This window comes from Meleagris gallopavo, chromosome 31, assembly GCF_905368555.1.
Source record: "Meleagris gallopavo chromosome 31, MGAL_WU_HG_1.1, whole genome shotgun sequence".
NCBI classification, from domain to species: domain Eukaryota; kingdom Metazoa; phylum Chordata; class Aves; order Galliformes; family Phasianidae; genus Meleagris; species Meleagris gallopavo.
Window position 1 is genome coordinate 1,929,809 of NC_139434.1, and position 13,626 is coordinate 1,943,434.

General features: G+C 51.6%; 3 protein-coding genes across 3 annotated transcripts in view; 2 read left to right on the forward strand and 1 right to left on the reverse strand.

Moving 5' to 3' along the window:
- Positions 1-1,877, reverse strand: part of SCN8A (sodium voltage-gated channel alpha subunit 8) — a 51,721-nt gene extending 49,844 nt beyond the window's left edge. Inside the window, exon 1 of the mRNA XM_085212103.1 lies at positions 1,765-1,877. The gene's annotated coding sequence lies outside the window, so the exon portion shown is untranslated. The remainder of the gene's footprint in view (positions 1-1,764) is intronic.
- A 5,088-nt stretch (positions 1,878-6,965) lies between these two features.
- TMT1A (thiol methyltransferase 1A) lies at positions 6,966-8,872 on the forward strand. The gene is made up of 2 exons (XM_010720528.4): positions 6,966-7,713; positions 8,499-8,872. The coding sequence occupies exons 1-2, from the start codon at positions 7,210-7,212 to the stop codon at positions 8,733-8,735; spliced, it is 741 nt and encodes a 246-aa protein (XP_010718830.1). The 5' UTR covers positions 6,966-7,209; the 3' UTR covers positions 8,736-8,872.
- Positions 8,873-9,012: 140 nt separating this feature from the next.
- On the forward strand, positions 9,013-13,019 carry TMPRSS12 (transmembrane serine protease 12). Its single transcript, XM_010720529.4, has 5 exons — positions 9,013-9,627; positions 10,039-10,237; positions 10,859-11,130; positions 11,799-11,941; positions 12,780-13,019. Exons 1-5 carry the CDS (start codon positions 9,525-9,527, stop codon positions 13,017-13,019), a joined length of 957 nt encoding a protein of 318 aa, XP_010718831.2. The 5' UTR covers positions 9,013-9,524.
- The last annotated feature ends 607 nt before the right edge of the window (positions 13,020-13,626 follow it).

Sequence of the window (13,626 nt, forward strand, 5' to 3'; positions counted from 1 at the left end):
CCATCGCCGGGAGCTGTCTGTTCAGCACCACGGCGGGACGGGGCAGCGAAACCCGGCGGGCACCGTCCTGCACATCGCCCCTCCTGGATCTCGATCTCTTTTCAGACGAGCATCCGTCATGTGGCACGGATAAATAAGCAGTCCTACGCAAGGATATCGGCGGTCTCCCTCCCTCCGAAGCAGTACTGAAACGGACTGTCAGCCAGCAACAGCAAGAAAACAATTGATGGAACGCTTCCTCCCTTTTTGCTGCTAAAGATACAACTAGGAGGGGGCAATCAGGCTCCTAGAACACCCTCGCTCCTACTAATTTAATCCTTCCCAGTGTGAAATGAGGACATACAGGTCATGGGTTCCCGTTGGGGGTGGAATGCTGCAGTGTTACAAAGACCAGATTACACACCAACACACAGCAGAAATACAACCAGCACCCCTTAATGAGACCCCATCAGTGAAACTCATAAACGATCGCATGCCAATCACCTGCAACACAGCACACATAGAAAGCAAGCAGTGAGTTAACCTACCACAGCTGGGATCTCTCTCCAAAATTAAGCCCCAGCCCCTTACAGCCCCCCTGTGTCTCCCCTGGCACACACTTCCCTTCCATCAGACTTTTAGGCTTCACCTCAGATCATCTGCAGCCATGGAACATCCCTTCCAGCTTCCCCACCCCCACATCAGCTGGGCAGAATTTGCACCAGAAAAAGAAGGGGGTGGGGAGGGGAAGAAGACACCCAGATTTTTCATAGAAAAAAGCTTGAGAATGTGCAGTTAGCTTTCATTGGGAAGAAAAAATAAGTCTGCCCCAAATCTGTATGGTGGAAGAAAGTAAGAGCATGAAGCACATGAAGCACAATGCCAACATTTAGGTCAGGCTGGAACCTCAAAGCCACCCCATGCATCTCCCCACAAAACTCCATCCTCCAACTTCTCCCCCTCCCCTGGCAGCGGGAGCCTCGGGATGCTGAACAAGAGGAGAACAGGGAGGGTGGAGGAGGGATGTACAGCTCTGCAGCTAGGGCTGAGGGGGAAGGGATCCTGAGAACAACTCCAATTATCCTCAGTCTCTCCCTCCCCACAATGCAGACAAAGAGCACGGCCCAGAATTTGGGGCCTGGGAGAAGGGCCCCAAACAGAGGGATGGAGGAGGGAGGCCATAAGGGGGTTCCCACCGCTCCGGGCTGAGGCCGCCCCCTCCCAAAGGCCGGGACCGAGGCTGAGGGGGGGGAGGGCAGTGGCGGTGCCCCCTCCCCATAGGCCAAAGCTGGGAGAGGATGGGACAGCAGCTGTCCTGGGGTAGGGGAAAGCTCCGGGCGCGGTGCTGGGTGGGCACGGCAGGGATCGGGGCATCCCGCAGTCCCCCCCGCTGCCAACGGGCACCCGCGGGGGCACAGCGACGGCTGCAGCGGGGAACCCCCCGCCCCTCGGGCACTTCCCCCATACGAACAGGGGGAGATGGAGGGAAGGGGACGGGGAGGGGGCGACCCCCAGGACCCCCCTCCTGAGGGATCGCCCCACAAGCAAGCGGGGGGAGCAGCTGGAAAATCACTCTGCGGCAAAGCCCCCACCCAGCATGCGTGCGTGTGTTGGGGGGAGGGGGACGGCAGGTAGAGAGCGTGCTGGCGGTGGGGCACCGAGAGGTACGAAATCATCATCATTAACAACAAAATAAAATAAAATAAAATAAATAAAATAAAATACAGGCGATGCTCTCCGTACCCCCCCCCCCCTCACCTCCCCCCGCCCCGGGCTGTCACTTACTGCGGCCGCCGCGCTAGCACGTCTCCCGCAAGGCGTTGCTGGACTGCGGAGGTGGGGGAGCTGCAGGAGGAACTGCGGTTGTCGCCATCTTGGTGCGCTGCCCCCCCCCCCCCCCCCGCGATGCGCGTTCGGCTCTTTGCGGCGGCGACGGCCGTGGAGGGAGCGTGGCAAAAATCCCGGAGTCCGCCCGGGAGCTTCCGAGCTTTCCCCCCCCCCCCCCACCTCCGCCTCCTTCTCCTCTTCCTCCTCCTCCTCTTCCAGGCTCCGCGCTGCAGGGAGGAGGCTCCGGGGGGGGACCGGGAGGTGCTTACCGCGGGGTGCGGTGCTGGAAGAGCGCGGTTGGTGCGCGGAGTTTGGAAGCCGGCCTCCCTTTCGGCCAAGGAACGGCGCTCGGCATCGCTCCCCGCGCTGGGACTGTCGGAGTCGCTCGGCGTCGTCGCTGTTCCGGTGGAAAATAACCCCAAATGTGCGAGAACCCAACCGGCCCCGAACGCCGCTGGGGACGAATGGAACGCGGCCGCTGTTCCTGCTGCAGCTGGGCTTTGTTCAGTCCAATGTTCTGCTTCGAGCTGACCCGCCCTCCGTGCGGAACTACTCAGAAATAAGTGCAAAAAGTCCACCAACAAAGAATGCCATGTGCGGCATGGCCCGTGGGGGTCCCTCCCAACTCAGGATGTGCTTTGGTTCAATGGGTGAAAGTGGCAACGAGAGGAAGAGGAAAACTTTGCACCATCCATCCATCCAACCAACCAACCAACCAACACCTTCTCGTGTTCTTGATAAGGCAAATCTTGAGGATCTCAAGCAGCCGTGCCCAACACTGGTGTGTCAACAAGAACTGCTCCGTGACCTCAGCCCTGGACCTGCACAGGCATCAGCTGCTTGGAGGTGCACGAATGGAAGCTGGCTCCATGGCTGGAGTTGTTTGGGATCCATTGGGTTAAGAAGGGACTGCTGCTATGGGCAGCACTGCGTCTCACTGAGCAGAGCTGGGACATGAAGAGAGCTCTGAAGTGGCAGAAAGAGCGAAATTTACTGTTTGGAGGAAAACAAAAAGAGGAATGAGGAAAGGCAATGGAAGCAGAGGCAAAGCTGAAGCTGTTGATGCTGGTTGAGGGCTGGACACCTCTGCTCCTCTGTGTTGCTGCAACACACCCTCAGCACAGGAGTGGATTTGCTCACTGTCACTTTAGGAAGAAACGTGTTGGTGTAATCAGAGCACAACTCTAGGGGAGAAATATCTTCGATCAGTCAAACTATTGGAAGACAGATGAATTTGGAGACACAAGACCTGCAGAGAGCCGTGTGCAGAATGTGGCACCTAAAATTCCATTTACTCTTCCCAGTCTCTATTAGCTGACCCAGGGGAAGATGGAGTTTCCACCGAAAACCCCCTCTATTTGCACTGTGATGTACTGCATGTTGATGCTGCTTGCTTCAGTGGCCAGCTCGCTGCTCCCAGCGCGTGGCCTCCCAGTACAACCACCAAGCAGTGGCCAAGGGAAGGATCAGTCCGGTGACCAACAACTGTGGGTACCTATGAATGGAATTTTAGGACCAATTTTTATCACTGCGTCGTTCTTGTTCTCCATAGGAGTGCGTCTGCGTTGCAAAAAGCACAGTCTGAAGCGTGGGGTCGGGCTGCTGCTTTAGGAGAAATCCACCTTGTGGAAGTGTCCTCTCCATAAAACTGTAAATCTCTGCCCTCTGAGCAGCGCTCCAGGAGCGGTGTGCTGAGCTGACAAAGCAACAGGACGCATTCATCTCACTTTGGTTACCACACAGGAGCTGAATCTGCCCTCACTTTACATTGCTGGCTTTTATGGAACTGCTCCAGTGTGACACCAGGGCAGGCACAGCCTCATAAATGTCCATCTCCCCATCCACAACGCATCACAACACACACATCCAATCTGTGTTTGCGCAGAGCTGCCGATTTCGAGACAGTTTTGGTTCTAACAGCACCTCCTTGCAGTGCTGAGGTTCTCCCTCAGGGTCTGAATTCCTAAACAGATGCAAAATAAGTGGAAATAAAACCAAGGAAACGAGGGATAAAACAATCTGCTGTTTACAAATGGCTCCGAAACAAGATGTGGAGATGGGATCGGTGCCCCCGAGCTGGGGAGTACAGGGGACACATGGGGCCACCAGAAATACTTTCTTTGAGGACATTCTGCAGCCCCAGGGCTGTAATTACGCTTTGTGCGAGACGTCCTTAAGCACACCACTATAAGGAATACATAGGGCAGTGCCTTCAGAGGGTGATCAGTGATCATGAAAACAATGAAAGAAGCTCCTGACTGACACAGGGGGTCCCAGCAGAGCCTCTTACAGACCACCCTGGACCCAGGGCAGGAGGTTCAGCCCAACCCCTATGCAGTTACACGTTCTGGGCAGTGTTCTGCTCATCCTTCTGCTGGCTCTGCCCATCAGGTCTGCCCAGCTCTGATCGACCATCAGCTCTACCCGGAGCATTGGTCCAAACCAGGCTGAAAAGAAACACACAGAGATCAGAAGTATTCCCAAATACTGCTGCCTTGAGAAGCAGATAACCATAACGACTCCACGAATGGTGTTGCTTGCCTGTCATCAGGCCAGTAAAGCAAGCAAGAGACAGAAAACCCTCCTTTGGGTTCAGAGAGAACAAAGCCACCCAAACTCATGCAACACCACCAGGATAACTGTAATTCCCAATCTGAGCAGTTGCCTCCTGGCACTGTGCTCTCTCTTTAAGCAGCATGTGGCTGTTTGGTGCAAATCAATGCATGCTTGATAAAGATCCTCTTTATTTCATCACTACAGCCTCACTTCTCCCTTCCCTTTTTGTGCAGTGACCTCTGAAACGCACGTTCCGTTCCCAAGCTGTGGGCAGGAATGTGACACAGAGATACCCCTGCAAAGCATACGGTGGTGACCACTGCTTGGAGCAGTGCAGCTGAACAAAGTTTGGTAGTTGGGATGACTATCAGCTTGTTAGACAGCTTGTTAGATGCAGACAGCCAAAGAGTTTGCAATAGTCGAGGAGGATTCACTGCACCGTGAGTGCAATCCTGGTGTTGCACAAGCATGGAGTCCTCTTAGTGAGATGAGCCAATACCCAAAACCTGCAAGCTCTGGGGAGGGGTGTGCTGCTGTCAGAGAGCATCATGAGACAGCAGTGCACAGAGCTGACAGGCAAAGCACACGTGAGGGTTGGGGTGGTTGCTTCCCCTGACCAAGCTCAGAGCAGACCTGAGTGCTTTCAGACTCGTTGTGCTCCTTAATCCGCAGGGAAAGCATTCCAAGCGACTTGGACGTTCACAGTTACACCTCCAATGTTGGCTGCGGGAAGCAGGGATGCTCGGCAGGGTTTGCTTTCCCGGCCCCCTTCAGGCAGTTTTGTAAGACTGCAGCTCTTTTGCTTTAAGGCAGATTCTGGAGTGCGGCCAGACGGACAGACACATCCGGTTCAGGGGGAATCTGGCACCAGGAAACAGCTCCAGGGCTCCGTGCACACCTGCTGCATGCAGAGCTCGGTGCAAACCCGCTGCCTTCACAGCTCCATATGGACGGTGCTCTGTGCCCTTCTCCAGAGCTGCACCCAGCTCCTCATCCCACCCCACGTGTGGCCTTATGGGACTCCTTCTGTAACAAAGTTTTCCTGTATATCACGGCTAGGGTTGCAACCAACCTACAGCCCCAAAGCCTACAAGCAGAATCGAGTCCTGTTCGACTACCAAAGACAATCTGCAGGCCCAATAAACTTGTAGTCATCCCATAACAGCCACCTCCTTCAGTGAAAACCAAATGGGAGGCAGCCACAGAGATGACAAAGCCCAAAGCAAATACAAACCTTGCATGTGTGGCTTCTAGGAAAGGAGGTTGAGTTGCAGAACCTGAGGGAGCATCCACAGCTCATTCAGAGCAAATAATGCTCTCCTTTTGTGGGACTGGCTTTCTGAGTAGAGCTCTTAGAGCTGTTGCACAAAAACCAGGAAAGAAGAGAGAAAACATCTTAAATAAAGGAGGATTGTGCACTTTAGGGAGATAAGAAGGGAGAGATGGAAGAAAGGGAACAGGAAATACATGCAAGCAAGTGCAGAGAGCTAATGATTTCCTAATGGCAGAGAGTAACACCCAACCGTTGATGTTCCCACACATAGTAGATACAGCATCAGTTCAAGTATTTTGATTTCTGTCTTCCCATTCATTCCCCAGTGGCAGCACAAGTCCTCCCTGATGGGAATTCAGTTTATCTGGGGAAATGCAGCAGTTCTCTCCCCGGTTCTCTCCGGCTGTATGATGCCAATGCTGTCAGCTCAGATGGAACCCAAACCCGCAACCTATGCACCAGAAGGATGGACTTCCCCTCACCTCGGGAGAAAATTGGTGTTGGTTGACTCAATCAGTCTACACAGAACATACATCCAAAGGACTTCCCATTGCTCAGATACCACGAGGTGTGAAGGTGTAACAACAGAGGTTATTCATAAAGCACTCTGATGATGACAGAGCCGTGTGCTGGATTTGGGTTTTGCTTTATTGCCACTAGAGGGAGGAGGGAACTCATCGGACAGCTGGGCTGCCGGCACAAAAACAAACTTCTCTCTGGTGGTTTGCAATGGAACGGATGGAATTCGGGACCTGCAGTCCTTTCCCTACAGTTGGGTCACCTGAACCAAAGCAATTAAAAGCCAGCAGCCAATCCGCACTGCACCCGGTGCTGCTGACTGCAACGCTGGAAAAGTTTGACAGACTGCAATTAGTATGAAATAGATCATTAGTTGTTGACTGGAGCTGGTAAAGTCAATAGAACCGAGCTGCCCACTTTGTGCAGTGATTAATGACTTAATAAGTTGTTTCCTCTCTGGTCCATGACTCCCTTCAAAGGTAACAAGAAAAGCAAAACCATTCCCTGCAAAGCAGCCCCTGTTTGTGCAATGAAGAATTTTTGGTGCCCAAACACTGAAAACTGCTGTTGTGGGAGCTCAGTTCAGGCAGCAGACGGGTTGATCCCATCTGCAATGGGGCAAGAAATGACAAATAAGTGTGCCTCAGCTGCAATATTCGTCAAACTCCCAATTAACCGTCCACAACAAACCCAGAACTGAAGCCGACTTCCTTGTGCTCACAAACCCAGCACTGTTCTGCTTTGAGAGATGTAACCTGAAACTGCAAGCTCCACATTTGGGCACTTGCTGACACTTTGCCAGCACTGAAGCACGAGGTTGTGCTGCCCAACTGGCCGGGGTTACTTAACATTGCTGGCAGCTCCGGAGCTGGGAGGCAGCTGTAACTTTGGTTACGCAGTTCTGGTTTTCCCTTCCCTGTGTGTGAGAGGACTTTAAATTCCGCTGTTGGGCCCACAAGGCAGCGAGCTGGGGGCGCTTTGGTGCAGCTCTGCCTGAGCCTGCGGGGCTGTGAGACTCAGCAGAGCCAGTTTTGCTCCATTTGGACTCCCTGCCCATGATGGAGCTCACCATCCTCTTCCTCCGCGCCTGCCTGGCGCTGCTGGCCATGCCCATCTACCTGCTGTCCTTCCTGGGCATATGGGAGCCGTTCTGCAAGAAGATCTTTTTCCCTTTCTTCTTAGAGAAGCTGACTGCCATCCACAACGGGAAAACCAAGAAGCAGAAGCAGGATTTATTCCGAAATCTGCCCGACTTCACCGGACCGTCGGGAGAGCTGAAGCTGCTGGAGATCGGCACAGGATGCGGAGCCAACTTCCAGTTCTACCCTCCGGGCTGCAAAGTCACCTGCAGTGATGTGAACCCCAACTTCCAGCAGGGCCTTTCCAGGAGCATGAGCAAGAATCAGCACATCCACTACGAGCGCTTCCTCACGGCGGCCGGGGAGGACCTGCACCAGGTGCCCAATGGCTCCGTGGATGCTGTTGTCTGCACTTTGGTCCTCTGCTCAGTGCAGAGTGTGAGCAAAACCCTGAAGGAAGTGCAGCGCGTGCTCAGACCGGTGAGTGCTTGGAGGAGAAGCTTTAGGATAGTGCTGTAAGCAGCTATTGCAGAGGCAGTGCACAAGGGGAAAAAAAAAGAGAGGAAAAGGGAAAAAGAAGAAAAGGGAAAAAGGAAGGGAAAGGGGAAAAGGAAGGGAAAAAGAAGGTAAAGGAAAAAGGCAAAAAAAAAAAAAAAAAAAAGAAAAAAGGAAAAGAAAAAGGGAAAAAAAAGAAAAAAGAAAAAAAAAAAAGAAAGTTTTTGTTTTTGAGACTACAACCCAGGCCCGGTTTGTAAGGTAAGAGTTAGAGGCACTCTGCAGTGCTGGGTGGTGCAAAGCAATGGAAACATACAGTCAAAAAATAAAAATAAAAAGGGAAAGCTGTGTTAATGTTTTCATTTTGTTGGTTTTTTGTTGTTGTTGTGTTTTGTTTTGCAATAGGATTTTAGCCATTAAAATGCTATTTCCAAGCCAACACCCTGGGCTGCAAAAATCCAATGAGTTTTGTTGGGGCTTACATAGACCTCTCAGTCTGCACTGAAACAAAACAGCACGTTAGCAACTGTAGTGCAAACAAAAAGGCAACAAACTATTGCTGCAATGAAGGAGGGACCAAACAGGGACATGCTTCACGCTTCTGAAATATGCACTTTGAGTCTATGCTGATATCAATTCCAGTAAACATCAGAAAAGCAAAGAGAGGGGATGGAGAATTCAGTGGGCTGAGGGAGCTGGGGGTGATGGGCACTGAGCAGTGAGGAGGGCAGTGTGTGTTCCTATGGCACTGAGCTGTGTTCAACCCCCAGGGAGGCGTTTTCTATTTTTTGGAGCACGTGGCCGCGAGCCCTTCCAGCTGGAAGCTGTTCTGGCAGCAGGTTTGCCACCCGACGTGGAAACTCGTGTTTGACGGCTGCTGCCTGACCAGGGAGATATGGAAGGATCTGGAAGAGGCCAATTTCTCGGAGCTGAAACTGCAGCACATCAGCGTGCCGCTGCCCTGGACTCCCATTAAGCCGCACATCATTGGGTACGCCGTGAAATGACATGGAGCACTTCGTGCTGTTCACCTCCACAACTCCTGGGCATGGTCAAAGAGCACAAAGAGCATCAGCTAATTCGGGCCAATGAATGTAGGCAGCGTGGTTGAAAACCTTAATAAATGTTTGATTCAGATGTGAAATGGAGGAGGAGAGTCAGTTCTGTGAATATTTTTAAGCTAAAAGTGCTTTGCTGGGTGTGCAGTAAAGGCTCTGGAACCATATAGAACCAACAGAATATTAAGGTTGGAAAAGACCTCTAAGGTATCCGCTCCAACCACCCACCTACCAACAATACTGTCCCCAGATACATGGACAGGGCGGGACCCCCACACCGCCAAAAAAGCAGAACAGCAAAGCCTGGCAGACAAAACAAAGACGTGAACCCCTCCATCTGGAAGTGCCCCCCGCTCCCCACTGAGGTCCCAGCCCCATGCTGAGGGCACCACTGGCATTCACGTCCCTCTCCCTTCACTTTGAAGGCTCTCTGGCCTTATCAAACCAACACAGAGCCTCTGACACACAATCTTTGCTCAACAGAGAGTTACTTATTTGCAAAGAAAGAACACTGGGAGGATAACGCCCATTGCCACTCTCACTGCTTGGCTGCCCGCCTGCCCTTGTGTGGCCCTCGGTTATAACACAGCTCGCCAGCAGAGCATTAAAAGCATTGTGCTTAACACACTCAGGGATTTCTTTAAGGTGTCCCATGGGTACCTCAGCCCCATTAGTGGTCATCAGAAGCTGTTGGTGGCCGTTGGTGGCCCCGCCGCCATCTTGTGCCCCCGAAGGAGGATGCGGCCCCGGCTGCCCACCTCCTCCGTGCTGCTGCTGTGGGTCCTGGGCAGCACCATGCCTGCTGTGGTGGCACCGTGGATGTCCTTGGAGGTCTTTGTTGGTATTGATGGGATGGAGGTGGCCAACGGGCGGTTTGGGGGAACACTGGGAGGCGGTGGGGAGGAGGAGGAGGGCTGGGCCTATTGCTGTGCAGCTGCCACATAAAACTCCATGTAAAAACTGTGTCTGTCCCCAAATCTGATGAATTCACAAAGCTGCAGTGGCTGGGACACCCTCACTATGTGCACAGTGAACCTGAACGCAAGAAATACGCCTGCAACCGGGCAAAATGCGCTTCATGCGGAATAAAACACCCACATTTTCTCTCCAGAATCAGCACTCCAGCTTGAAACATTAAAAAAAACCACAGCAAGTAACACAGCAGACAGAAAAAACACCACCAGCAAACACTGCAGCCAATGCACCAAACGCTGCATTCGAGCCCCACAGCCAACTTGGTTCTGTTCTGCAGAGTGCGGACGGCGGCCGCTCGTGGATGGCAGCTTAGAATCCAGGATTGTGGGCGGCCACGAAGCCCTACTGGGAGCCTGGCCGTGGGCCGTCAGCCTCCAGGTGCACCTCGTGGGGGTGGAATTTGCCCACGTGTGCGGCGGAGCTTTGGTCAGTGAGAACTCCGTGCTCACCGCCGGCCACTGCACGACGGGACGGATGTGGGTATCGCTGCTGACAGCTGCTTTGTTGCGCAGGGGGAAGGTGTAGCAGATCTGCAGATCGTTACTGTGGGCGCCTTTAAACAAAGTGCCAACGAATGGGACGTGGGGTGGGCAGAGCTCAGCTGATGCAGAACCCATCTGCAGCCCCACGGGTGGCACTGAATCTTGGGAACGCACTGCTCGGCTCAGTCCTTTTGGGCCCAGGTTACATCTCTGCTGGGCTGGGGGCTTTCTTTTTGCTTTGCCCATTTTTTTTCCCCGTGAGCTTTTGGTTTTTCGATAGACCTTTCTAAATAAGCAAAGCAGAGATTTAATTGACCCTTCTAAACAAGCAAAGCTCACCGCAAAAAGAAAACGTTGCAATGCTCAGCTGAGAAACACAACTCTGTAAAGCTCCACTGTTTTTTCCCCCATTCCATTTCTTTTTTCCTGCTTAACAAACAACGAATTCAACACAACTCCTTTTCTTTGACAATGTGGGCACAAACCTTTTCAGAAGAGGCTTTTTAACCGCATCCAAAGCTGCATTTTGGCCATCCCAACACTGTAGTTGTTAACACAGTTGCAAAATCTACACAGAAGTTTTTGCAAGCTCATGCTGACTGCGTTCTCCCTTAGGGACCCGTATTATTGGAGAGCTGTGCTGGGCACAAATAGCCTTTGGAAACACAGCAAACATGCAGCAAAAAGGAGCATCGCCCAGATCTCCGTGCACCCCGACTTCAACAGAGAGACGTTTGAAAACGACATCGCGTTATTTAAGCTTCATTCTGCTGTGCACTACAGCGACTACATCCAACCCATCTGCTTACCTCCTGCACACCCTCAGCTGTACCCTGACAATGAAACAAGGTGTTTCATCAGTGGCTGGGGACGCATAGCAGAAAAAGGTAAGGGTTTGTTGATACACCATCAGCTCCGGTGCTGATGTGAGGTTTCAGTTCATCGCGTTCTTTGCATTTGCTCGGGCTGTGCTCTCACCCCATAGCATCATTTCATCCTTCTGCAGCTGACGATCTGCTCTCAGTGCTTTTGCCATTGAAAGCAGATTAAGGCTGCCCAGGTGTAACTGAAGGCATCAACGCGTGGCCTTCCTGCTAAGGATAATGCAAATAAAGGAAAAGAAAGACAGCTTTCAGGGTCATGATACGCTTAAGAGCACTTCTAAAAGAGCTCTTCTAAAAGAGCTTTTATCTCGAAAAATAACAGCTCTCACAAAGTGCCCTCTCAGCTCAGAGGTCCCAGTTGGTTTCAGGAGTGGCTGCTCTTTCACCACATTGAGTGCAGGTGATGCAACCCCAGCTGGCACCGTGCACAGAGAGGGGATTTGGAGGAGAGCTGAAGGCTGTGTCATCATTAGAACAGAACCTGTGGCATTTCCAGCAAGGCCAACGAGCCACACTGTGCCATGGGAAGGCAGACCTCTATGCTAGCACATGTCTGAGCAGGTACACGGGTACCTTTAAGCTAACAAAACAGGGACAGGACACCACAGCAGGAACTGCTACACACAGCAGCAGCAACGCCTGACTTTTCTTTCTGCTGTATTCCACTAAAGGCAAAACTTCGTCTGTGCTGCAAGAGGCAGAAGTGGAAATCATTCCTTCTCATGTCTGTAACAGCTCTGATGCATATGGAGGTCTGATCAACGCCAACATGATCTGTGCTGGCTCTTCATCAGGAGACGTTGATTCCTGCCAGGTAAAATCCTCCCCCCATAGAAACCATGGAGGGCATCCTGGTGACCACTGTTCATAGCATCGTTAATTAAAATGGCACAAATGCTAGAATGAAAATAGATCCAACTGGAAAAGAGGTATCACAAATAGAGGTGAAACGGCGTATCCAAAAAAAAACCCCACATCTCAGAAGTGTGCACAAAGAGCTCAGCTGGAGGAAAGGCTGAGCTAACGAAAGGGGCACCGTCGTGGTGTGCAGGCGTCACAGAGTTCACGTGGTGGCCCAGGGATCATGCACTATTGAAACAGGTGTGCACACACAGTGTGTGCATGCAGTGTGTGCACCACGATGCATCCTGCGTGGTTTTGTGCTTTTGAAAGGCAGCACCAGCACTGGGCGCTCAGCAGCAAGAGCTGCATTGAAATGCTGAGCGCTCAGTATCTCTTTCTCAGAAGCAACAGTTCTCAGGTCAGGAGCCCTGTGCTAAAATTGAGGCATCAGCTGCGATGCGGAGCCATTTATAATTAAAAAACAATGCATTCCTAAGTGTGTCATTAGTCTGATAGACTTCCTGCTTCCCTCAGCTCTTTTTCTCTAAGCAAGTGATTTGGCACAGATTCAGGCTGTGTTTTCATCGCTGTGTTTCCTGGTTATTGCAGTGTCAGAATGTGTCTTCTGCACAAGGAACAAAGCTGTGTGGACAGGACTCGGAATGCAAAGTCAGAGCGTATTTCTGACCCTACACAGCTCCGTGCTGCTCCCAGTAACTCATTCAAATAAGTGGATTCATTACCAGTGCTTCTAAATCGTTTCCTGGAGGAGAATATAGGCACTGATTTCTGTTATTGTTTATTTATAGGGAGACAGTGGAGGGGCTTTGGCGTGCCACCACCCCATAGCCAACAAATACTACGTGATGGGGGTCACCAGCTTTGGGCTCGGCTGCGGCCATCCCAAATTCCCCGGCATCTACGTCCGATCGGCTCCATACAGAAAGTGGATCAAATCCCAACTTCTGCTGAGCAGCACAGCCACAGCTCCTGCCAGCACCGCCCTTCCCCTGACTGCCATAGGGATGCTGCTCCTGTACACTTCCTAAAGCAGCATCAGCATCAGCACAGCTCGGCCGGCGCGTTCAGCTCACGTTCCACAACAGGTCGTGGAGCAATAGGCCCTACTTGTGTGCATCCAACCTGCATTGTAAACAACACTTAAAGAAAATCTGGGGTTGTGTCATTTCTTGTAAATGTAGGAACTACAGCGGGGTAACAATAGTTAATACACGCATCCAGCAGTATTTTTTAAGGATGTGAGGTTTCAAACCGTGATAACCTCCCATCTTTTCTGAGGTTACATGAATTCATTACATTAAAACTCATTAGTGTATGTCACAAGATAACAAGATGATAACGTGATTATCAATTGTCTGTTTGTCAGAAGGAAGCAGTGATTTAACATCTCACCACCTTATGCAGTGCGTTCTACCCTCACTTAAAGGAGTGCTGCAATGTGTCTCACTGAGTATCTTAGCATTCTTACAACAAAACACAATTTCCTTGAGATAAATCGGTGGCTTTTTCTTGTGAAAAACTTCTCCCACGGACCTGCAAGGAGACTATGAGAGTTTTAGTTTTATGAGAGCAATCCTAAAAGCCTGAAATCTAACATTAAAAACACTGCCCAGTGCTCCCAAACGTGTGCAATGC